The 27,025-nt window shown below is 36.3% G+C and overlaps 1 protein-coding gene across 2 annotated transcripts in view; it reads left to right on the plus strand.

Moving 5' to 3' along the window:
* The first annotated feature begins 8,912 nt into the window (after window positions 1-8,912).
* The window catches only part of slc35f3b (solute carrier family 35 member F3b), a 78,221-nt gene continuing 60,108 nt past the window's right edge, over window positions 8,913-27,025 (plus strand). Inside the window, exons 1-2 of one of the 2 annotated variants that reach the window (XM_028469329.1) lie at window positions 8,913-9,090; window positions 11,432-11,646. In XM_028469329.1, the coding sequence (XP_028325130.1) occupies window positions 8,993-9,090; window positions 11,432-11,646 (313 nt within the window). In that variant the 5' untranslated portion in view covers window positions 8,913-8,992. The remainder of the gene's footprint in view (window positions 9,091-11,431; window positions 11,647-27,025) is intronic. The other variant, XM_028469333.1, reaches the window with a different exon arrangement.

Here is a 27,025-nt window from a genome sequence, read left to right on the forward strand (position 1 = left end):
ACTACAAAGCATATTGCATTTTATAGCTGCAGGGAAGCAATTGTTTCTCAGAGAAACGACAATCTAATTTGCTCTCGCATTTTGTTTTCATGTGCATTTTTAAGCATAACTGCTTCTGACATACTCGAGCCTCCGCTGCTCTTAAAGTAAAGCTGCTATAACACTATCCAGCACAAGTGCTGCACAATGAACGTTTACGTTAACACGCTAGTATGTTTGCACCAAATCACTGTAAAATGATTTCAGTGTTTATTTTGGCGACATGTACACTATCTAATCTAATAAACTCAATGTTCTGTTCAGTTTATTTGTTTCAGTCTAACAAAAAACCATCAAACTTAAATAACAATTTCAAAATAGATAACAAGACTGAAAAGGCAGAAGCAAAGATGCTTATATGTCCAACGTACTGTAAATAATTACATTCACTTTGCCTTTCTCAAATAATACACAAAGCATTCGACAATAACAATATAATGCATTCAAATAATGCAATACAACATTTAACAAAGTACACTTTATACCCTTACAAACATATTCATACTGCTTTACATGAAAATATATAAATAATAAATAATGTATTGTGACATTTTCTTTTTTTTTTTTAAATAAGTAGGGTGTCACATTATTCCACAATTTAACCACTAGCATAGACAGACTTCTTTGTTTTAGTTCCAATCTTTTGCCTTTATATACAATAAATTGAACGGTTTAAAATAATCATAAATTGATCCCTTAAGCCAGTGTTTCTCAAATGGGGGTACGAGATGGCACAACAGGGGGTACTTTAGAGAATAAACAAAGGGTCAGTCTTGTCAACCCCTGGCGTGAGATGACCTGACATGAAACATTTTTAGAAAATTTCAATAAACAAGATTCTTCTGGAAGAGCAATTAATTTAGCTTTGAACATTAATTGTGTTATTTAATAAACAATATCTATAAATTTCATAATATAACTCAATTTCTAGAAAATAAAAGAAATGAAGCAATGCAATGCAATCCTACCATTTGTGCATCCTAGTCTATAGCAGATAATGAAAAATAAGAAACAATCCTGCATTCCAGTGCAAACAATACAAAACAATGGCAGTACATTGTGGTTAAAATGCCTTCACAGATTGTTAGTGCATCAAACTCCCACAAAGCCCTGGTGTAAAACAAAGCCCTCTAGTCCACTGCATGGCTCTTGATTTAGCAACAAGTGCATTGACCTTCCTCCTTGCTCCAAGAGCTGGGTGCTGGGAGGTCATCCAGGAGGACAGAGTGTGGCTTTGTGATGATGGAGCAGCTTTATCCACACACACACACACACACACACTGCAGTTATTTGAATGAACAAGCCCTCCAGCTGATTCTGCATCGCCTACTCTGCCACTGCTCTATTTTTCTGCTGTAGAAACAGTACATGTGTCCAATAAGAGATGACTACATATTTAATAGACAAGAGAACACATTATTTTTTTCATTCCATATTCAGTTATTACTCATTTTCAACTTGTAGACCTTTGTTGTCCATACAAAAGTAAGACCATTCAAATATAACAACAGCAGCAGAACAGCTCCACTGACCCAGTTAACAGTGTTGACTGTATACAGGTGACACACACTCACAAGATGTGACGAGAAGGGAAAACTGAGGTAAAGTAAGGAAATGGTGCAGCTACATTGTGCGCTGTCACTCCACTTTTCTTCTCGCTTCTCTTCTTCTCTCTTTTCTTCTACTTCTTCTTCTGTCGTACTTCTTCTTCTTCTTTCTCTCTTCTTCTTCTTCTTCTTCTTCTTCTTCTTCTTTCTTCGTTCTTCTTCTTCTTCTTCTGTCTTCTTCTTCTTCTTCTTCTTCTTCTTCTTCTTCTTCTTCCTTCTTCTTCTCTTCTTCTTCTTCTTCTTCTTCTTCGTTCTTCTTCTCTCTTCTTCTTCTTCTCTTCTTCTTATTATTGTTGTGTACACTAGTTAAAATCGCTACTCCTCTGTTAAGTGTGACGGGATCGGGCTGAAATTTGGTAGGTACAATCTATGGATGTGTACGCATCGACACTCATAGTTCCTTTTTATTGGGGCCCACGGGAGCCCCAAGGAGCTGCAAAAGAAAAAAAAAAAAAAACAAAAGTTGATTTTCTCAGTTATTTGCCAGTCAAATATTATGACAGTTGGTGGTACCCCCAATCATTGGTAGCTACCAATATATAACATGGGGCCCATTATTCCATAACGTGTCACAGGGGGGCCCCATTTTTCAAATGACTATTCTTCCGTTAGTTTCTCGTTAGGTCGGAATACAGTTTGGTATGAATACTCTATGAAATATGATGAGACGCTCGGAGCCGTTTTTTTTTTTTTTTTTAAATGGGGCCCACTTCCCACCCCCCATTTCCAGTAATTACCAAATGTATGGGAACATAGTTGTGTGATATATCATTTCAATGGTAATTCAACGTAGATTATGATTATGCCTCGCACAATTCAATTAGGGGCCTTCTTTTGGCAATTTTTTAATAAAGTTGTTTTCTCATTTGTTTGTAAGTCAATATTGCGACAGCTGGTGGTCATTGAATCATTGACACATACCAATATATGAACGGGGCCCATTATTCCGTATGTGCTATAGGGGCCCCCATTTTTAATGACTACTCCTCTGGTAATGCTCGTTGAATCGGGCTGTAATTTGACATGGACATTTTATGAGCGGATGTCAAGAGGCCTCTCGGAGACCTTATTGGATGGGGGGGAGGGATGGGGCCAGGGGCCCACCCCTTTTTCCGATAATTTCTAAATTTATCTAAACATAGTCGTGTGATATATCGTTTCAAAGGCAATTCAACGTAGATTACCATTTTACGTCACACAAGTTTATTTGTTTTACTTGCTGCAAACCGGGTCATTTGACTGAATTTTCGGGAACGTGGTACGTGCTATTCGGTTTTGAAGAGAGTTCCGCAGGCCCAGTCGTAGTCCATCAGAACTTATACCAACAGGCTGCAAGCTATGATTCAGAAAAATTGATTCGATTGTTATAAAATCTTTGTCCGCTTTGAAATAATCTAGTTTGTAAAAGTATTCTCCATAAATGAAAAAATATTAGATATTATTGTAAACTTTTTTTTTTTCTTCATTTAGTGCTTTGGAAATTACATCAAAGACTTAGAGATGATCAATTACATGGTTTAAGTTAATGGATGCCCCATAACTCAAAGAGAAAGTTAAATTAAAGAGAAAAGTATCCTCCACACACACACGCACACGCACACGCACGCACACACACACACACACACACACACACACACACACCTACACCCACACACACACACGCATTTACAAATGCCACAACAAATTTACAATTTTGAAAACAAATATATATAATTATCTAAAAAGGACGAAAACAAATTGACAAATTACTGCAACACTTTTACAAAAGGTCCAAACAAATGACCAAATATGGAAACACTTTTACACTTACAATACGCCATTGTAAATCTGTCTCGACATTTGTAAAAGTGTTTTGCTATTTGTAGTTTGTTTTTTTAGCTAATTTTGTAAACTTGTTTTCAAAATTGTACATTTCTCGTGACATTTGTAAATGTGTTTTGCACTTCTCAGCCACCGTCTTTAAGGGCACTGAGTGTGTAACACAAAGACTAGGAATTAATAATCATAAAAAACTCATTTGATGATGAAGAAAAAGCATTTTAAGTCTTTTATTTTAATGAAATGATGAGTGGGTTTTCCCCTAACATTTTTCACCTTTTCAGTAAACTTATCCTATTTCAAAAATGTTCCAAGAATGGCTTTTAAGATCAGTGTGGGATTGAATGAAGAAATCAACAACATAAAGAAACCAGCTGCATCAGCAAACATAATGCCATTCTAAGTCATTCTCCCTTTGTTTGTGTGAAACCAACTAAAAACGTCGACATCCAGAGAAATATTTCGGAGGCGTGTCTTATATTAATAGCAGCAGCGCAGGCTATTTATATCTAAGGTAATGTGTTATTTTTATCATTATTTTCTCAGCAGAAAACAAAGCAAAGCCTGGTAGATACAGTACTTTCCTTGCACACTGCACAGGTTTACCTCACCAACCATCAGACTAATTCATGAGCTTCTCACAGCATTAGCAGGGTCTTTCATCCTCAGAGATTGTACTTGCTGTGTTCCAGCTGTGCATCAGCCTTACCAATAATGGCACATGAATAACAAATATACCCTGAAGGAATCACAAGAACCACGGAGACAGCAGGGGGGCGGTTGTGTAAAGGTTATGACTGATAGTTATGACTGGTTTCTTTAGTCAGAAATATCATTTCAACCGATAATGCATTTTATCACAGTAGAGAAATCCATGTCTTTCCTCGAGGGTGGAATAAAAAAATTATCCCCAAAGCTGTAATATAACAAGAAACACTTTTATCTAATCTTATCTCCTCTGTCAAGATTTGTAAATTTAACATATTAACCCCCCCCCCCACACACACACACACACACACTTACTGTACATATCATCATCATCATCAAAGTACTCAGAGGTGAAAGTACCGGTAACGAATTACAAGTACTCACGTTACAGTAATTGAGTTGCTTTTATGGGTACTTGTAATTTTATGAGTGTATTTCTAAATCAGTAAGTTTACTTGTACATAAGTACATTTCAAAATAAGTAGTTTGTTACATTTCTACACCCTATCATGAATAAATTATTAAGTTTTTGTTAAAATTATCAACAAACATTGTGGAACTACAAAAAAATGAAATGACCAGACTACAATCAAATGCATCACATCATAGCCGACCAACCAGATTAAACGTAATGCATGGCGCCAAAAAAGACACAAAACTCTAAAACATAAATTCAGCTATACTTAGAGTTTGAATCGAATTCATTAGTGTTATTTTATTTAAAAAATAATTGTATTTTTGACAAACAGATGACTTTGTAGACAAGAAATTTAAGTTCCAATTGTGCAAGATTTCATCTCTTCCTTTCTAAGTTAGCTAGCCTGGGAGAACTCTCAAGTTGGCCAAATTGGATCTCATAAACACACATCAAAGCCATCAGTAGATGCCTCTGTGGAAGACTTGACAGTTGGCAATCGAAACATGTCAGGAGATAAAAGTCAATTTTCTTAAAAAAAAAAAGTTGTCTGAATAAATAAAACCATAACATACTAAAAAAAAAAGACTAAATTAACTTGCTGAAGATCACAGTAAATTTCAAAAGTACATTTATTGAAAAAAGTTGTCTGAATAAATGAAACCTTAACATATTACACTGTAACCAGGGTTACTGTAATGTTGTAAAGAGGCAAAGTTCAATTAGAGAGACATTACATGTTTAAGCTTTTGTTCATCAGGAAAGAATATAAAGGGAAAATGTAATGATTGCCAGAATGCTTTTGGTTCATTACTTTGACACCACTTCACCTGAGATGCATGTTTAAAAATAAGTATTTGCCCTTTAGATAGAAACCCAAATTAAATCAATTATTCCAGTAGATGACGATGTACAGGGTAGGGTATCTAAGGCTGAGATAAAAGAAAAGTCCTTCAGATCCTTCTTTTTGAAATGCATGAGTCGTCTTGTGGGAATAACGTTCACAAGGTATAGACTCGGCTTGGCAAAGAACAAAGAGGAACCGTGGGCATCGATGAGCCTCAGGCTGAGCTGTGAAGTTCACAGGTGTTTTATATATGCAAGGTGGACTTGACCCTTGGTCCCTAAGACTGTCGATGCAAGCTGTTGAAGAGCTTATTGACGACTGGACTCTGCTTCTTGTTTTTTTATTTGCTGGAGTAAGCAGAGGGGCCCCTGACCTCCATCACAGTCCCCCAAACCCCATCGCCTGGGGTGGTGTGAGGAGGGGCTACATGAGCATTGATCCATGCACCAAAAAAAAGTCTTCAAAAACCATCCTGGCCTCTGCAGTCAAGGGCTCACACCATGCCAGTGCAATGCAGGGAGTGGATGATTAGCAACAACACACCATCCATGCAAAGGTAAGGTTATTTTATTCATTAATATAACTTGTGTTTGATTGTATGATATTGAAAGCAAGGAAACGCTTTTCTACCATCTAGCTTTGCTTCATTTTTGAGCACAAGGATTGATTTTGATTTTGTACTTGATGTTTTCACCCTTATTGTGGATAATTACATCATTAAGCTACTGGAAGCAAGGCTCTTAGAGGATGTGATGGACTGTTGGTGATAGATCTTAAAATAAATCAAACGTCTGCTGAGTCTAAATGACATCAAGGTTCACCGTCATGTTTAAATAAAGCTCAGGCAAAGAATGAAGCTGGACTCCTTTGGTAAAGTAATGATATGAATAATAAATCAAAGAGATCATCAAAGTTGTCTGATAGTAGTGGAGGTTTTTGTAGTTTTACCACTGTGTCTAAAACATATTTACCTCTTCAAATGTAGCTGAAACTTTATTTCACAGATGGGATTATAAAGCAACAACATAAGACCACATGCAACTCATCCACGATAGTTTGTCTATTATTTGACAATTGATTTGATAAAAAAAACAACAACTAACTGTAACTTGAATGTAACACTAAACACCAGTATTTGTGACAAAAAAACAGGAAAATATAAATGCATGTACAGTATGTCCTAACCTGCCATAGGCTACAATCATACTTATTTTATTAATGTTCATGAATATGAATAGTACCTTTTAGAAGTAAATAACTATGAACTAATGATAGAATTCCAAACTGATATGTGTATATATCAATATATATATATAGAATAACATAGGCTATCACCTCAAAACGCCACTCACTTTGTTCTTCTTGTTGTTGTTGTGTACACTGGTTAAAATCACTACTCCTCTGTTATTTATGAATGGATCAGGTTGAAAGTTGGTAGATATAATCTATGGATGTGTACGCATCGACACGCGGAGTCCAATTTCTGAATTGGGGCCCCAAAAGATTTTTAAAAACTACAGTCGATTTCTCATTTATTTGCTAGTCAAATATTGTGACGGTTGGTGGTACCAAATCATTTGCACATATCAGTATGTAAATGGGACCCATTACCCCGTACGTGTTACGGGGGCGCCAGGGGGCCCCACTTTTCAAGTGACTACTCCTCCGTTAGTTCTCGTTTGATCAAAATGCAGTTTGTTATTAATACTCTATGAATGAGTATGATGAGATACTTGGAGCCCTTTTTTTGAAATAGGGTAGGGGGCCCAGAGGCCCACCCCCTTTTCCGGTAGTTTCTAAATTTATCGAAACACAGTCGTGTGATATATCGTTTCAAAGGCAATTCAACATAGATTCCGATTTTACGTTGCACAATTTCATTTTACTCGATGGAACCGAGTCAATTCACTGAATTCTCGGGAAGGTGATACATGCTAGTCGGCGCGGAGACATTCTGCGTGCCCAGCCGTACTTCATCAGAACTTGTTGTACTTGAAACTGATGTTTTTTAAAGATGCACATTTTTGTATAATAGCAATTACATTTTCAATAGAATATGCGTGGCCATTTGTACATGGTTTTAAAGCTAAGATGATGTCCTACTGACAGTAAAATCATAATCCTTGACATTCCAGAGGATGGTGAAATGTGTTTGTTACAGTGGAGAAAGTGTAAAATGAATTCTGTACAAATGTGACAGTTTGGGGCTCATATTTCAAGGCCTGATTGCCGTAATTGTTGGAAATCTGGACTATGCAAGGAGACGACTCAGTGATGTATGTCAGGGGTGTCAAACTCATTTTAGTTCAGTGGCCAAATAAGGAGCAGATTTTAAGCAGGAAAATTAGCAATTTCAACAATATTGTGCCCTATAGGTTTGCATTTCTACGTATACATAAATTTACAAAATATGTAAATTGTGGAATACTGTTGATAAAGAATTAAAAATTAGTTACACACTATTTTGTTTCAAAATGAAAAAGTCACAATGTGTTTTAGAGAGTTATGTGAAGCAGTTAAAATATGTTTGTGCTCTTTGTTAAATGTTGTAAAAGAAAGTACATGTATATATAAATATATATATTATATATACACACATACATGTACATATACAAATAACCCTGGCAGTGGCTAGAAAATGCATTGCCATAACATGAAAGTCTGATACCCTCCTGCCTTAAACCAAATAGTACACAGAAATGAACAGTTTTGTGCCGTTAGAAAAAATAACATACTACAGCCTGAGGACGTCATACAAAACCTTTCTAATAATTTGGCAACCTTATTTGGACCATGTAGGTATGAATCTGTAAACTAACTAGCCTTACTGTGTCAAAATTGGAGCATTTGTCTGTTTTTCTTTTTTATTATTTTTTATTTTTGGGTGAGCATGGGAAGGGGGGTGGGGGGTGTAGTATTTGTTTTTGTTTGCATTGCCTTTTTGAAGTTTATTTTGTATGTAAATTCCAAAATTAAAATAAAATATTGTAAAAAAAAAAAATGTTGTAAAAGAAACTACATGTATATATAAATATATATGATATATACACATATACATGTATATTCATTTTATATATTTGCATTATTTGAAAAAAGGCAACTGACATGTACTTGCATTTCTTGTGTGTGTATTATTAGAAAAGATAACTTGAATGTTATTTATGTTGGGCATAAAAGCATTTTTGCTTCTGCCTGTTTCAGTGTTATATATTTTATATATTTTTAAATTGTGATTTATAGTTGAATTTTTTTTGTTAGACTGAAACAAACAAATAAACTGAAACTTAAGATTTATTATTATTATTATTATTATTATTATTCTTTTTTTTTTTACTGGAATGGGCTTCATTAGGTCCACAACTTCCTTGGTGTAATTCTCCATTAGTCCTTGTAGGGTGTCAGTGTTGTTCACCCTGCGGTTGCCTTCCAGCAGAGAGCATCGTGTCAGTAGCTTCTGCTGGTCCAGGTTTATGTTAGAGAGGCTGAGAGGAAGCAGAGGAAGCAGGGCGATGGTGGAGCTTTGGAGGCTGAACATTTAGCTGTTTCGTGGCCGTGAGGATGTACGGAGATGGGGAGCCCTCGGTGTGGGACCGGGTCGGGCGTCCACACCGGGACTGTATGTGCTACCTCGGAACCCCTACCACTCTGATGCCTATGTAAGACGTTTAAACTTTTTTTTTTTTTTTTTTTTTTAAACTTGATGCATTTGTAGGAAATTGATTTGACTTGTTGCTTATCAAAATACAATATGCATTTGAAAAGTAAATGACTTTGCTTAATTATAGGCTGTGATTTAATTGATTTTATTTATTTAGCTTTAATCTATATCCAACATGCTCCCACTTTATTTCTATAATGGTGAAAAGCTGCACCCTATAGCTGAAATATGATCGCTTGTAGGCCATTTTTTCCTCATTTTCTTTATCAATTTTCTCAGAAAGGGTCACTAAATCATGTCATGTCAGCTCAGACTGTGCTCACTAATCAAAACAACACCTTTTTGTTGTAGATGCAAGTGTCATGTTTAAACTAGGGGTGTCCGATATTGATATCAAAAATCGGTCAGATAACATTAAAAAAAAAAAAAATGCATTACATTGGCCTGCATCTAAAGTCTTCATTATGAACACTGTGATACAAGCAGTTCATTTCTTATTCCACTCCAGTACTTCTTCCCAACAGCTAACAGAAGTAAAACAAATAATAAAAGAGGTGAACTTAAATGATTATTATTTTTTCACTTTAAAAGTTAATTTTTTTTAATTTTTTTTTTTTTTTTTTTTTTTCAGGGCATTCTTTTTTCATTTTTATTCAATTGTATAATATTACATAATAAAACTCAAGGTTATTTTTCACTTTGAACATGTATTTTTGGTTATCATTGGATTTTTTCAAGATCTTTTAATTGAAGTTTTATTTTATTTTATTAAATTGTAGAATATTCTTATGTTTAAGGTTAACATTTCTGTAACGCATTGGTTAATAATGAGTCACTTTTTTCTCATACCTCGTTGCTGACTGTTGTTCTCTGTTTGAGTAAATAATATCCATTCATCAAGCCTTTACTAACATTCCACACTACAAAATAAGCAATAAAAGTATAAATGATTTGTGGTGATATTGTATTGGATTTATATCAGTATCAGTCAATACTTAAGGCTGCGATATTGGTATCATACAGGCATTGAAAAGTTGGATCGGGATACCCTCAGTCAGAGGTGAAAGTAATGGATTACAAGTACTCATGTTACTGTAAATTAGTTGCTTTTATGGGTACCTGTAGGAGTATATTTCTAAATCAGTATTTTTACTTGTACATAAGTATGTTATTAATTTGTTACATTTCTACACCAAACTGTTACTGAGTAAATTCTATTTGTTTTTTGTTTGAAATTGATCAGCGGACATTGTGAAACTACAGAAAATGAAATAACCAAACAACAATCAAATGCATTACAGAATAGCCGACCAATCAGATTAAACTTAATGCACCATTGAATGCCTGTTATTTTGTCAGTTTTAGAGTTAATGAATTTAGCTATGCCTGAGAACTTTTCTATTTTGAATTGCATTCATTGATATTATTCTCCTTTGTGAAAAAATAAATGAAGTTCCAATTGTGCAAGATTTGGTCTCTTCCTTTTTAAGTTTATAATGAGATGTTTACTGTATGCAAGAGAACCGTGGCAAGATTTATTACCAAAAATAAACATGGGGGGTGAAAGTAACTTTTAATTTTAGTACTATTTAATTGAGCATTTTATGTAGGACGTACTTGTATACTTGAGTATTATTTCAATCAAGTAACAGTACTTCTACTTGAGTAGGATATATCAGTACGCTTTATATAAATGGTAAATGGACTTGATTCATATAGCGCTTTATCTCTACACTGAAGAAGTCTCAGAGAGCTTTACAATATCAGCTCATCCACCCATTCACACACCAAAGGGACTGAGCTGCCAAACAAGACACTGGTCACCTACAGGAAGCAACTTAGGGTTCAGTGTCTTGGCCAAGGACACTTTGACACATAGACGGGTATTGACTGGGATTGAACCCCTCAACATCTTGATCACAAGACGACCTCTCTACCACCTGAGCCACGGTGGCTCCTAGTTTAAATACATATTAGTGTTTCTTATCATCCAATCTACGTTATATAAATAACTGGAGGCAGTATGGAGTTTGGTGACCCGTCGATTTTCTATACAAAGCTCATCCATCTCCTCACATCATCCACCATCAATTCATTACATTCAGATTCCTATAAGGCTGTGATAGGAGATGCACATTGCATCATATACAACAGGATAAGTCACTTCCAGTTAGTGTCTGTTCACTCATTGGAGGATGAGGATTTGTGGACTGTGGACTACTGAGGATGAGCTGCCAGGCCTGTATGTGCTTCAGCCCAAAGAGATATTTTGCATCATCCAGTCACACACTGCTCTTAGCTTGTCTCTAACCCCTCCATCACTTGTTTTCCATTCCCAGCGGGATGCGCAAGTCGCCCGACGTGAGCCCGAGAAGGCTTTCGGACATCAGCCCTCAGCTCAGACAGCTGAAATACCTGGTGGTGGACGAGGCCATCAAAGAGGACCTGAAGTCGTCCCGCTCAGTGGAGGACATCAACAGTGCATCCATAGAGGAGAGGATATTACGCATCACTGGTTATTATGGATACCAGCCGTGGAGTCCCAGCTGCAAAAGTGAGTGTGTTTCAGTGTAATTGGTGTAATCGTAGGAGTGAATTATCCTGTGGTTCATGAAGGTCAGTTAGCAGAATATATCAAACTAGCTGGCTGCAAAGCTATTAGTGAGGTCAGGTTGTGTCAAAGTGTGGGTGACAGTGATTCAGTGTAATGGGCTGTTAGCACCCATAAGTGTTTTATGATTCTGGTTTGTTTTTTTATATTTGTGGGTGGATTTACTCCAAAGACTGAAAATAACTGGGAAATGACCACAGATGTTTTCACATTCACACAATGGTTTTTATATTTACTACATGTTTTTGGGGAATTAAATAAACTTTTTTTTTACTAAAACAACAACAACAAAATATTATTTAAAGTTGAAAAATGTATGGAAAGTTTTGATTCGGCAAGCTGTTGTTTTTTTTCTTCTTTAATTTGTATTTATTTATCTTTTCAAATGCCCGCGCGACACAGAAAAAGGAGCAAGAAAGTCAGAAAATGGATGGATGGATGAATGGCATTTTATTGTCTTTTTTCTATTAAAATATTTGAAATCTATATCTTTTTAAATTATACTTTGAAAACATTTGTTTTACTCAACAAAAATAACAAAATATAATTTAAAGATGAAAACAATGATTAAAAGTCTTTTTTGTCATTGTAAATGCTATATATATTTTTTTTTCTTCTTTTTTTTTTAAAATAAAGAATAAAAAAAATTAAAATAAATATTTGAAATCTCAAAAGATTTTTTTAGATTATACTTCGAATAATTATCATATTTCTTATGAGGAGTGTAGGATATTTGCTATCTATTGCTTTTAGTTTGGCATATTTGGTGTGTTTTCTGTAACTGGACCCCATCGTGATGTAACTGCTTAATGTGAGTTTGACAAAAGGCTCCATCTGAGCCCCATGACCCTGAGTGCATGCAGGAATAAATGGGTACAGAAAATAAAATAAAATTGTTTTTCTGTGAAATTTATGTTTAGAATGGTTGTTCTTGTTTTTGGATGATTTAAATGATCCAGTTTTTGTATGAATTGAGTTAGTGGATTTGGTTTATTATAATTTTTATCCAGACTTTATTAAATTGATCTGAACTCAGATCCACACTCGCTTCCTTACTCAGGTGTGGAGATTTTCTGATTACCTCTCCAGTACTATTTAAGTTGCATCTTTTTAGGACCATGTCAGTTCTTTTTCCCTGTTACAGCATGTTTTTTGTTGATTTTTTTGACTGTTATTTGAACCTGGACTTACGTTACTATTTATCTGTCTCAACACACATATTCTACACAAAAAAAAACCTCACAAAGTGCAGAAAGCTTCTGTACGTGCCCAACACTCGGTGACTACTACTAAACGATCAATAGGAAACATCATTACGAATGCTAGGTTACGCAAGCTGTTTGATACTTTTCTGCACATTTTAATATAATTTCTGCTCCTGCAGATGTGTTATGACACGCAACTTTCCGTATGAGCATTAATTGAGCTTTGCTTCATCTTTTGACAGTTGCTTTGATAAAATTATGCAACAAAAGTCTCAAAGATTAATCTGGGCTAGGAAAACGATGCACTAAACATATATTTTTGTCTTCAGCTTGAAGTCAAACGGATATTTTTTTGTTCAAACTGTATTTTTGTTCTTCCTTATGAAGTATAATGCAAAGTTATTTGGCTGCAGCATAAACACTGAACCTGCTGATTCTGCTACCATGAGATGGATTGCAGTCGTGCATCAGCGGGCAGAGTTTACCATATAGACTTCCTGTGTTGCTGCCCTGGTGTCCTTACAATGCACAGTTTGAACACGTGTCAGTCTTTTGTTAATATGCTTGTTGCTAATGTGAATCATTTTATCAAGAAGGTTTTTTGCTGAAAGACAACATCCAGCTGGTAACCAGCGGCAAACTCTGTAAAATTCATGTGATAATGCAATATTAAAGAGCTGTGAGGCTACTTGAGAATGTATGAACCTTTACCAAACATCGGAACTGTGTCAGATTTACAAGATGCCCACTGTTTTTGGTGGATTTACTCTTGACTTCTTGTTCAAATTTGGTTGAGTTTGAAGTTACGCTTGCTTGTTGAAAGGCCTACACTATGGTGAAGAGCTGAAATAAGAGTCAAGCCAAGGGATTTAGAGCTTGGCTTTAATTGACGGTTTCAGGACTCATTACAAATGCTGCACGAAACAACCGACCATTCTGTCCTTTTGAATAAGTTGTGGTTGCTTTTACGTGGCTTAAATATCTATTAGGGATGTGAATCTTTGGGTATCTTACGATCAGATTCGATTCCAATTCTTAGGGTCACGATTCGATTCTAAATCGATTCTCGTTTTAACCGATTCTCGATTCAAAAGTTGATAAAATGCATATTGAGTTAAGGCAAATTATGGCATCAAAAAATACAGTTTGTATAAGATAATTTTAAATAAACTGATTCAAATGATGTAATCACAAAAAAGCTGCCTCTTTCTTCTAGAAGTAAGTCTCAACTCTCAGTGACGACAAGAATAAGTTCAAGGTATATATATATAAACAAAAAAAACAACACTTCTCTTCATAAATAAAATAAAATTGCCTAAATAAAAGCTTAGGCTGGCTGCCTTCTTCTCCCAGAAGCTGATCTACGTGTTCTGGACTGAGATTGCTTCACTGTGCTGTCACAATATTGCCAGCGGTGGGTAATACTCTTTCCACTCCAACACTAGTACCAGGAATGCATAGGTAGTGTTAAGGTAATTATGCTAGTAGAGGGAAAGCTGTCTCATGGTTCCTCCACCAATGAAGGGGGTTTTCTGAGAGAGACAATGGATCAGCATCCTGGTACTTTTTCAGCTCCTCCTTTGTCTGTTTTTTTTGTTGTTGTTTTGATTTTGTGTTTCTACTTGTATTATTTGACTTACAACAAAAAAAAAAAAAAAATAAATAAATAAAAAATTGATTTTTGAAGTTCATGAATCGATTAAGAATTGTGGAATCGCGATTCTTATGTGAATCGATTTTTTTTCCCTCACCCCTAATATCTATCCTCACAAGCTTTTGAAAAAGGACGGACGACAGATTGAGAAAACCAGTCCACCTCAGCAACAATACAGCCACGTTTTGACTTAATAACTGCAGACTTGCCCCCCAAAATAGCACCTGGGAACTGCTGGGTAAGAAATATTTAATGATTTTTTTGCTGTCACACAAAAATGAGCAAAGTATTGGATTTATTCAGGCTTCCGCTGTTTTTTTTTCTTTTCTTTTTGACAATTTCCTGCTCAAGTTAAAGTAACGTCTGCCACTGTCTTCAAATCTCCATCTCCCGGATCCTTCTGCTTCGCCTATAGTTGCAGCTGTGTTTCATGGAGATGGCAATCCTACTCGTCACACATTGCACACAGTTGCATGCCATTTGTTAAACAGAAACAGCCAGCGGCCCCCTAGTGAAACACACGCACAGCCTGACTGCAAAGGACTCGTCAGCCACTAAACAGCAGTGGCCAATGGTAAAAAGAGCAATGTTGCTGAAGGCACCCAGTTTGAAGAAAGGTGGGAGCGCAAAGAGAGTCCTCATTGTCTCATTTACAGCTGAGCTAACCTTTCCTAATTTGGCAGCAGGAGTAAGAATTGTGACAGGGATGGTGGTTGCTGGGAAATCTAACTGGGGATTATTAAAAGGTTGCTGTGCGACTTACAGTATCTAACCATCTCGACGTCCTATCTATATAGACTGCAATAGCACCCCCGAGCAAGATTGCATGTGCAACAGAGTCAAATTCAACATTTTCTAACTTTGCCAATGAGACAGTGTCCCATGGGTGGTGCATGAGCAAAGTCAAAGCAACATTGAGCCCAGAGACTTGCTTTTGATGTTGTAAATACAAGCAAGTTATTCAGCAAATATGTCCCATGATGCAACAGCTATGCGTTCATGCTCTATTTAAAACATGTAGCCGTTTAAATGTATACGCAGTCAGTTATCGCAACATCTACTAGTATGCATCATTAACTTGAATCGTTCTCAGTTGTATGAATTCTTTCTCACTGCAGCTTATTGGTGCATAAATGCTTTAAAGCAATTCTTTTTTTCCCTCCACAACAGATCATAGAGGTGTGTGTCAAAGAAAAGGTCAGCGCTTACCGATGAGCTTAACTTTTCTGCCTCAAGTGTCAAAGCATAACATTTAACTAATTACTCTATTATTTTCATTCCGAGTTAATAAAGCTGCGGACATTCAAATTCTAAGGACAAAATGTTGTGTTACTTCTGCAAAAATCAAAACTTTTCTTTATAGTTAAGATTTTTAAAACTAAATAAATCAGTAAATGTCCTTGTCTTGCTTGCAATTTGATTTTGAGTGAAAAAAGTTGGTATGATTGATAAGTATGGCATTGTCCATTAAGTGGAAGTGTCTAATATCAGCCAATGACAGTTACTTTATAGCTAAACTTGTGATTCTCAAAGTATTAAATAATATATTAAATGTGATTAGATGGATATTTTCTTACTAGTTAAAAGCAATTTGCTTTGCTTTTACAAGATACAATTTTTTTTTCAAGTTTAGAGCTTCACCAGGCATGAAATGAGGTTAGATTTCTATTTTGAGCTCATGATCTGGGTTTTGTAAGATACAACAGGTCAGTGTGGCCACGTATTCATCCTCTGCTGGCAGCTGCAGGGCAGCTGGAAGGGACGACCAAGGTGAGAAGGACTCCATTTAACTGAACATGCAGACGCACACACTGACAGCCCCTTAAAATGATGTCCAAAGTAATAAATCTTTATTGGATGAGTAACTATCATGTATAGTCAGTCACTGGTCACCTAATTGATTTTTGATGAAAGTAATTTTAAAACAATGAAAGTAATGGATGGATAATGTTCACCAATAATGTTTTCAAATGTGACGTGTTACAGCCGGTTAGAACAGATTGAATTACCACTGTGATCTCACAGTAAAATATCTAAACAGTTTATGATTCCACTTTAGTTGCTGAAGTTTGACTTGTACACCATTGTGATCCTTATGCCTATTATTTTATTCATTTTCTATCAACATTTTTCTGTAACTTCTTTTATTTCCCACCAAGGAGGTTATATTTTCACCTGCGTTCATTTGTTTGATCGTCTGTTAGTTAATTTATACAAATTCTGGATCAGTTTTAAAAAATTAAAAAATCTCTATCATTGGCAAAATTTAACAAAATTAATATCTCGGTTTGTAATTGACCTGATCTTTATGAAATCTGATGGGCGTGCACATACACCTACTTTATCATTATTAAGAACATTATTAGAAAATTCTCCCAAGCCTTTAAATGAATTACCATGGTACCATGATCAGGATCATTAAAGTTGATATCCGGAGTTTCTGAGAAATCTATGTTTATGTATGATTCTTTTGAAATGCGAAAAAGTCAGCTTTAATCCTGATAACTGCCAATATCTGATAACGAGGAGATTTAGGAGTGCTTGTATTAGTTTACATCTTCATTAAAGCTAATATCCAGAGTTTCTGAGAAATGCCTCAATGTCCCGCCCTAAACTCTCCCAATCTACCTGAAGCCACGCCTCTACATTTCTGCACGCGCACCGTGGAACATAACAAGGTCGCATCGGGTCGCATTGATATAGGTCTATAGGTCAGGTAAGAGCCAAAATCATATTTACCTGTTTACTGTTGTGACGCGCGGCCTTGTTTCTGTGCACAGTTCCGCATTCACTTTGATTGACAGTCTCAAAAACAGGAAGTCGAAGCCTATTGGCTGGGCGCAGTCGGTGATCGTTTCTATTTGTATAGGGGTCTATTGGATGAAGGAGGGACTTATATACATTAATATATATGAATGACCACCATCAGTAGACCATAGTAAAAGACTAGTTCGGTATTTTTTTAATTTCAAAAGAATCATATATAAACATAGATTTCTCAGAAACTCCGAATATCAGCTTTAAAGTAATTGGGTAATCATTTTTATAATGTGAAATGTTTAAAGATATAAATTAAAACATAAATGAAATGTTAACTTTATGTTTCAAGGAGATTGAGGTTTAATATAGCATATAATCAATGAATACTGCTGGGTTTCTTCTTCTTCTGTAGGATAGACAAAGGCACAATAGCTTTGGAAAGGTTTGTTAATCAATGGCTGGATTTAGAGTTAATGAAGGTTACTGAAAAGAGTCAGTGTCTTTAGGTTAGCGATCTATACCATTCTGCAGTGATATTGCAACAAAGTGAATGATCGATGAAAAGCTTTCTCAGCCAGTAATTTTGTTGCTGTTTTTTGATCGACCTGGAAAAAAAAGGTGTTTCTTTCATTGTTTATGTTGTCGGCAGTAAAACCCACGTAAATTTATCTTGTTAGTCTCTGTGATACCAAATTCTCCACTTCAGCCTTGTGCAGTGTCCTGCTCACACTGAATGTACCCTAGTGGAGGGTTGGCCAAGTGTGGAAACACAGGCAGTTTGCTCTTGGTTTTTTTCTGCGTGTTCACATGCTTGTATGCACAATCGTGCATGGAGAGTGCAAAGGCATGGGAGAAATGGAGACTGCGACAGAACACTGTTTAGGTAAACAATTCATTACTCTACGGAGCTGGTTCTTTAGACGATTGTTCTTTCTTTACTAATGCATTTTTAAAGTGGCTCTCCATGTTTTAGAGATCAGACCTTAAAGCGTCGTCGAAAAACCTACATTCCCAGAGGACTTCAACATCATGATATAATCAATGTTTTATGTAAATGGTTTTACATTTATCCAGCAGTTTGAAGCATACACTAGTTTCATAATATACGTAACTACATTTTACGTCTCGCTCCACTTGTAGGTATTTCTGTATCAAATAGAAGCAGAGCCTTTTCACCCTCCTCCCTTTTTTTGTGCAGCCGAATTATTGTCACTACAAGAGTGCAGAGTACAATCCATCTTCTGCCGAGTCAAAACAACTGGAAAATGCACGAGTCAAAGAACAATTAGCGTACACCCAACTGCTGTAAGCGATGTCTTTTTGGCTTTTTCACTCCAATAGAGTAAAAGCAGCCTCTGTTGTATAACCTCATCTGTAATGGAGAGCAGTGCATAGATCATCACACACCTGCTTTCAAATTCCCACATAGGGTCCCCCTGATCAGTCAGAACACTTTGAAGACCTTCACACCTGCTTAAATTTGCTCAGATTATTCAAAAGCGGTAGAGATTTGACTGCTGGTAGAATCCATTGTGCAAGGGAGAAAATCGAGGCTGGAGGTTCACTCGACAAGGAAAATCTTTGATGATTTTGGCTCCGAATATTTTATGGGAAAGTTCTTTCAATAAAACCTTTTGCTTTTTTGACCAGAGTCTATTTAAGGCAATATTTCTTTTTTTTTTTTTTTTAAAAAGTGTTTTAAAAAGAAGCCACTGGTGTATTTTTTGACTATGCTGTATCGTTGTATCAAGATGTCAGTAAAACAAACGTCCTGAGCCAAAAACTCCCTGAAACATCAACTTAAGCATATAATTGTGACTAGGTAAGTTGGTAGACTCTCAGCCTGAGGATAAACCACCAACATATGAATCATATCTCTAGAGCAAAGTTAATACCATAGAGCAGGGATGGGCAACTCTATCACAGTGGGGGCCACAAACATGTGATGGTGTCTGATTCAAGGGCCACATGATCAATATTAATGTCAGTATTTAGATTAAAGACCAATCGGAGCATTAAAACGGGGGAAATTAGTTTTGTACTTGTTTTGTCTTTGTCTGTGATTTTGATGTTTTGTCAATTGTGCAATTGTGTGTATTTTTCTGTCATTTTCTGCATTGTGTCAATGATGTCAATGTGTGTGTTTCTGGGATCACTTTCTGTATTGTCATGTCATTTTGTGTAATTTTGCTTACAGTTTGTGTGTCTTTGGAGCTATTCTGTAATTAATGTGCTGTTGTTTTGTGTGTTTTTGGAGTAATTTTGTTTAAGTGGTTGTTGTGTCCGTCTTTGTTGTCATTTTATGTATTTTTTGTGTTTGTTGTGTATTATGTTGAGCTTCACATTCCTTCCAACTTTTTGAAATACAATTTTTGGGGATTTGCTTTGGGTGCCGTACAAAATTAGACCAGTTGCCCATGTCTGCCATAGAGTCAACAGAAGACTTGTTGCATCAGCATTAGGGGTGGGAACCTCTGGGTACCTCACAATAAGATACGATACGATACGTAAAACAAAGCTCACGATAACGATTATCTCATGATATGACGATACTGCGATTATTGATATATTGGATCGGAAATCAATATACAATATTCTATGACATAACAAGAAAAACAAGATTGAGTGAAAAAATCCTTTTTTTTAATTTTATATCTCTGAAAGACAATAAACTATAAACAAAAAATAGGGTCTTTCTTACCAGTGACACCATTATAGTGCAATATTCCAGTAAACAATATGGTTCCTTCAACAAACAGTGACAACATTTTTGTGAAGACCTACCTGCACATTTTAGTGAAAAAGCAGAAAAGGTTTTGAATAATAAAAAAAATATATATAAAAAAAAATTTCGATAGCGGGAGCATATCGATAACCGATCGTGCGGAAAAATATATAGTTATATAGTTTAAATGCAATATTATTGACATCTCCTGTCAATATTAAACTTCCTCTTCCTTTACACTTTTCTGCATGTTAGATTGAATCAGTCATTAAAGGTGCAGTCCGCGACTTTCAGATCCCTCTCTCCCCCTCCCTCCCTGCTGCTCTCTTGCCCTGCCTCCAAATTTTCCAAAGTCCCTCCCTCAGAGGAGCTAACAAGCTAACGTTAGCCCAACAGCAACATCGCAGTAATATAACATGCTCTGTTAAAAGCATGTTACTGCAGTGCTTTTCGCTCACTCAATGTGCACACACCTCAGCACCAGCAGCAACAACACAGTGTCACTTACAGCAGCCCACACGGAGGCTGCTGCGCGTGCACACAAACAACACATGCACTACAGAGTTCTAGTGTAACAATTACAAATTAAACATAATGTAAATCAAGCAGCAGTAATTACCTTTCAAGCTGAAAAGTCGCTAATTCCATCTTCTACTCCTCCAGACCATGCACGGTAAAAAAGACAGCGTTCCAGCCACCAGAAAGGGGTGGGGTCTGTGAGCAACAGCTGTCAGACAGTCCATCAAACACAATCCTGGCTCTGATTGGTTCTTTTTGCTCGGTCGCTGTGCATTCTGGCAATCTGCCAAAGGCTGCAGGAGCAGCGGGGGGGACTCAATGAGCCTGTTTTTTTGGTTTTTCACACAAACTACTAGTTTGATATAAAGTTGTCCTTACATAGTGACAGCTTTAGAAAATAAGACAAAAAGTCACTTTTATAAGAGTTGCAGACTGCACCGTTAATGAAAGTGCATTTACTATCCAGAGCAATAGTAGATGCAGTGTAAACTAAAAGTGACACAGAGATATTTGTCACCCTGCAAATAAAACCCAGTTTTTATGAAAGTGAAGCTGCAGGAACAAACTAGACAAATCCAAGAATGCACGAAAGCACATACATTTTTAAATAGTACCATTAATAAAATAATATCCATAAACAGAACAATATAAATGAGCCCCTAAATTATATGTGGTATAATTCAACTAAAATGTTTGGTCTTCTTCCAGATTTTGTTTTCGACATTTTTTTTACATAAGGCAGATACAGTTCATTAACCTCACTTCCAAATATTATCTCTGTCGCATCCTGTTGTAATAAAAACAGCAATGTTAAGGTAAGGTATATTACAAAATATTTCATAGATGAATTAGGGGGAAAAAAAACACCAAAATACAAAAATAATGATGGACCAGAAAACCCTTTCACAAGGAACATGTACAGTATCAACTTAATTACTATTCCTAAAATAAAACATCTACATTTTATCTCAAAGATTACCACAATTATTATCACACAGTCCAGCTAGGTATGGATTAGTTAAACGTTCTTTTTATGTTGAAGATGGATTTTTCATGAACAGCTATATCTATTTTTTAAAGTCAAGAAGCAGGAATGTTTCCATGTTTGAAGTGCTGTCATAGAGCATCTGTTTCAGTAATACAGTTTTATGCTGTGTTGATTTTAGAAGCAAAATGCTCGGCTGCTCTTTGTTGACTTTAACTGTTTTTAACACCATAATCCAAACAGACTGACAGCAATGCTACTGGACAGCAGACTTCTAATAATAAACAAACCTAAACAAAGTCCTCTGCCTCTACAAGTCACCTGAAGCCATGTGTGAAGTCCTCTGCTGTATATAATATAGAAGCGTGGTTATGTCAACATATACATCTGCACTGTAAAGATTGCTAATGGCCCACAGGTGCTCTTTCAACAAACGCTGTGGGGCAGATTAGGATAGATGTGGAGAAGGTTTTCTACAGGAGGAAACAAACACAACCTCTGATATGGAGACCCAGTTGGGTTGCGAGTTTGTTCGCATAGCAGAATATTATGAATGCATCAGCCTCAGGTGGTCCTGGTGGTAATATAGCAATACAGATGGCGTGTTTTGCAAAGTTTCTACAGACGGAAAAGAGTTGGTTGTGGGGGCGGAGTGGAGGGAAGTATCTATGAACCCTGAGGCAAACTAGCAGGAGGACTATATTCTTGGCCTGATGATAACATTCCACAAGCTGATATATATTCTCACTGTTTTATGATGCGGGGCATCTGTCTTGATGGTGCTGCCTTTTACCTCTAAAACATGGTGTTATGGTGTTATTTTACCCTTTGTCACTATGTCATTTGAGCACACCTCTTAACATGGAAACATTCTCTTCAACCCTTTCAAAATAGTTGTATATGATATCAGATTTTTATCAATTCAAGCTTTTTTAATAAGAGAAGGTGGCATGCTGTTTGAGATAAGTAACATCAGTCTAAAGAGATTTAAAAGAGACAAATGAAGGAATTAAACATGTGAGAACAAAGAAAATTACAGAATTAGACCGATATGAGATTTTTTAAGCCAATGCTGATATTGGAGGGTTTAAAATGCTGATATTCAATAGCCAATATATCAATTGATAAACGATGTATCACGAATAATCGGCCGGACTATTGATAGATATATTTCTGGACAATACTGTTTGAATACTGCCAACATACAGATGTTCATTATATTATAAAATACTTATTATAACAATATTTTTTCCATCAAAATACAAGATATGAGGTGAGTGAACAAAAGAAGAAAAATCAATTCAATGCAATCAATATTTGATAACAATCCCTTTCATCTTCAACTGCTTCAAACAGGTTGTGAAAGACGTGCCTTATTTTATTGTTAACATTGAGGCTATTTTATAATGGATCCACAGAGAGATACATGAAACACATACAGAATAAAAACATATACACATTAAAATACATTAAACAGACCAAAGTGTGTAGCTAACTATGTAAGGACACAGACAGACTGACAGTGGCCAAAAGAATGGCAGTTACACTTTAAATAGAGAAGAAGGGTAATGAGGAAAATGGGCTTCACCTGTGAGAGACAAACTGCAGGTCCAACTGCTATTACTCACACACTCGCCACACACACACACACACACAGTGACAAGACAGGAAGTGACGGTAGAACCCACCCACAGAGGAAAACCAACACCCACAAGACATTAACTAAATATTCAAAGACTACAATGAAGACCACAAGAAAAATACTGTAAACCTCGCTCAGAGAATTAACCGAACAGAGAAATCTGAGATAATAAAAAAATTGACCAAAACCATAATTATCAAACTATTAAACCCAAGCAAATATTTGCAAAAAAAACAAAACCCAAAGACAAATAAAAGAAACTATAAACTGATATGAAAAAGGGCAGAAACTCGTCTTTTAAAAGAAGCAGACTCCATGATGTCATATTGTGTAATGCATATCTTTCATAGAACCATTTATAATATCAGTGTCCTTACAGTGTGCTTTACTAAGGCTGGTCACTAAGCCGTTAATTTTCCGAGGAATTCATAATGAAGCACACCCGACCGTCTCTGTGAATCCTCACTGCATGGTGATTTTCCTAAACAGTGAACAGTGACATTGTGTAATCATGTTGACCTGCTACGATGGAACTTGCTTGTGGCGGTTGTAGATTTATGATGCTTTAAAGTGTCTGCGTAGCTTTTCTTTCTGGGTCTAATACAAAAATTAAGATTTCAATTCTTAGTGTTTTGGTTATTAAATCCTGGAAACGATTAAACTGTCAGCTAGAAATTGTAGCTGCTTAGAACATTTGTGGGTGGTCAGCAGGTGTGGACTGATATATACTAATATAGTGGGCGCCGACCAGCCCACTATATTATCAGCAGACCCCATGTAGAAGCCGTTATTAAGTCAGTGATTCTCAACATGTGGCGCTTCATGTCTTAATTTTTAATTATTATGCCCCCAGAATACCTTAAAAGAGGAAACTTTTTAACCCCTTTTTTACATACATTCTTTGGCCACTTTGCAACTTCCTTTGTCCCATTTTCAAAAAGTTCTGATACTTTTTTCAGACTTTAGCACCTTTTGCCTATAAATATCTTTTTTGCAAGTTCTTTTTGATACTTTTGTCCAATTATTGTCCTTTCTTAATTTTTTTGGGTCACTTTTTATCCAAATAAACTATAAATAAACACCAATAAATACCACTTAATTCCTTTTTTCCTTTTATTCAGCCTCTTTTTATTTCACATTTTTCCTGTTTTAACTATTGTTTGCCACACTTGCCCATTTCAGCTACCCTTTGCCCATTTTTGGTCGTTCTTGACTGCTTTTGGTCTATTTTAGTCACTTTACACTCTCTTCTTGCAACTTTTGGACCATTTTTTGCCACCTGCTACCACGTCTGCCTCCACTCGCTTGTCACAAAACCAAAAAAACATAGTTGACCAGACTGGCCCACTTCAGGTTGACGGCCCATCAGGACCATGCCCGGTATGCCAGATGGCCAGTCTACCCCTGGTGGTCAGTCTCACTCTGGTCTGGATTAGTTTAACTAACAAACACATTGCATGCAGCCAGTTTGAGGCTCTAACACTTTCTCTTGGTTTTTGGTCTTTGTGTATTTTAAATTTCCTATAGGACAACAGTTGGATTTATTTTTGAAAATATTGTTTTCGATTTTTGTATTTGGGTATCCAATCTACCTGTCTGCTCTCCTGCAGTATGATTTATTTTAGGGCGTAAATGGAGAGGTCTGTTAGAGGGATGTTATCAGTGGATAAGAGCAGTGATTGCTAAGGGAATGAGTATTCCCCATGTATGTCAGTAGAAGTCATGATTATTACCCCCGAGCTCCCAGAGTACAAAGTATCCAACGTCGAGTCAGGAAATCAGGCAATTAAAGGAGTCTTGAATGTGGATGAGAACCGACAGCTAATGGGGGGTGCAGAAGGAGCCAGGGTGGGCCTAAACCTCTCGTCCCCCCTCAGGGAACTGACTGGTCTACATCCTTCAGCCCACTACAGAGTTAAGACTTAATCACAATGCTTATTCACATCAAGCTGATGCATTTGCCTCCAGTTGGCCCAGTACTTCACTCTGCATAATCACGTCGTGCATTGGTTCTCTGACAAATCATTTTGTGACTGCATATTGTGTTGAGCTTCTGCTGATGTTGCTGTTGTCAGATTTTTAATATGTGGCAACGGTGAATATATGTTGCGTAGTTTGAGTTTGAAAATGAATGATTGATTGTTATTACAGTGAATATATATATTTATAATATACATCTTATTCATAAGCTTTGAATATTTTATCTCGTAGCCACAGGGCTTCCCTTTATGCTGAAATCAGGGTAATAATTTGCCACTAGTGTTAACTGCCAGTGCATAGACAGTATGGAGAGACGTTCTTACTGTTTACCAGGGTTGGGTTCAATTATATTTTGGGTTCAATTATTTTTAGCCCCGAGCACCTAAATATAATGTAGTGGCCCACTACAAGGGAAGAGGCGGAGCCTATGCGAACGTCATGTGTCAGTGACCAGGGACCCTTGTCATGTCGTAGGCACGCCCCTGCGTTTTCCGAAAATGTCTAGTTCATGGTACATTGTTATTGGGTTGATTATTATTCTTTCTTTCTTTCTTTGTTTCCTGGTGTCGGAACCAAACTCACCTACTTTTCACCCACTGAACCATTATGTAGAGTCTCAAAAATTCAAACAAAATTCAATTGCGCGCTTCTCTAATTTCTGGCTATTTCCAATTTTAAAAATGCAAAAATTTGATGCGTCAGCGCCCCCAAGTACGCCAAAAATACATTAGATAGGAATTGCCAAAAGAATTAATTCATCGTAGAACCATGAAAATTGACACAGAAGTAAACCATGACAAGACAAGTAAAAAATATTTTTTATGACCATGCCAAAAAACACACAGGAAGTCCAGAATCTTGAATTGAAAATTGCAAAATTGCTATTTTTGCTCACGTTGTATTTTAACGCATTTCTCCTGGGCGCTGGAGTTCATCTTGAAGGCGGTGTATTCTTAAACACTAAAACTTCATGGTTTTACTTTAATCAGAGGGTAAGATAATAAGGAAGGCTAGCAGTAACTTAAAAAGAGAGCAAATACTGTATTTAAGTTTCAACATGCAACACTGTATTTCTTCTAATTTATGCAATTGTTTCATTATCATTACATTTCATAGATAATCATCATGTTCCTATTTTACTAGTCACTAAAAACAACTTTTAACTAATCATAAACATGTAAAATGGAACAATTATGTCTTGCGTTTTGGAAAATATATCATAATACTGTATATATAACATACAACTGACCATACACCAAATCTCTGCGACACTTAAAAACATGTGTCCCAATGTTTCAGTGAAAATAACATTTAAAAGATGGTTAATTTAATACAAAAACGTTACCAGGAGTATTTAACTCTACAAAGTACTAATTACATCTGTTTTTATCTTTATGAGTTTGAATCCTGGAAAGTAAATCAAATTTTAGATGGAGTTCATTGGTGACTAGAGCTCCTGAGGGCCCCCTCACATGGTCCACTGGCACCGTGTTGATGACCCCTGGTGTAAGAACTGTAACAAACATGGTTCCCCACTTTTGCATTTAATTACATTGTTTTTGACAGTTTTTATAGAATTTCCAAGCCAATTACAATTGCAAAGTCAGATTTTTTTATTTTTTATTTTTTTCATATCATAATTGTAATTCATTATCAATTACAATTATAATTGAACCCCAACCGTGCTATTTACCCACAAATCTTTATCCTACCAGCTTTTGGAACGTTCAGTGTGATTCGTGCCCAACACTGAAGCATCGCTGCCCAGTTTCTCTCTCTTGTTGATGTTGACCTGATAAGTGGAGACTAAAGAATTGGAAAGGCCTGATTATTTCACACCACTGATGTCGAC

The sequence above is a fragment of the Gouania willdenowi genome, chromosome 15 (assembly GCF_900634775.1).
Source record: "Gouania willdenowi chromosome 15, fGouWil2.1, whole genome shotgun sequence".
NCBI lineage: Eukaryota > Metazoa > Chordata > Actinopteri > Blenniiformes > Gobiesocidae > Gouania > Gouania willdenowi.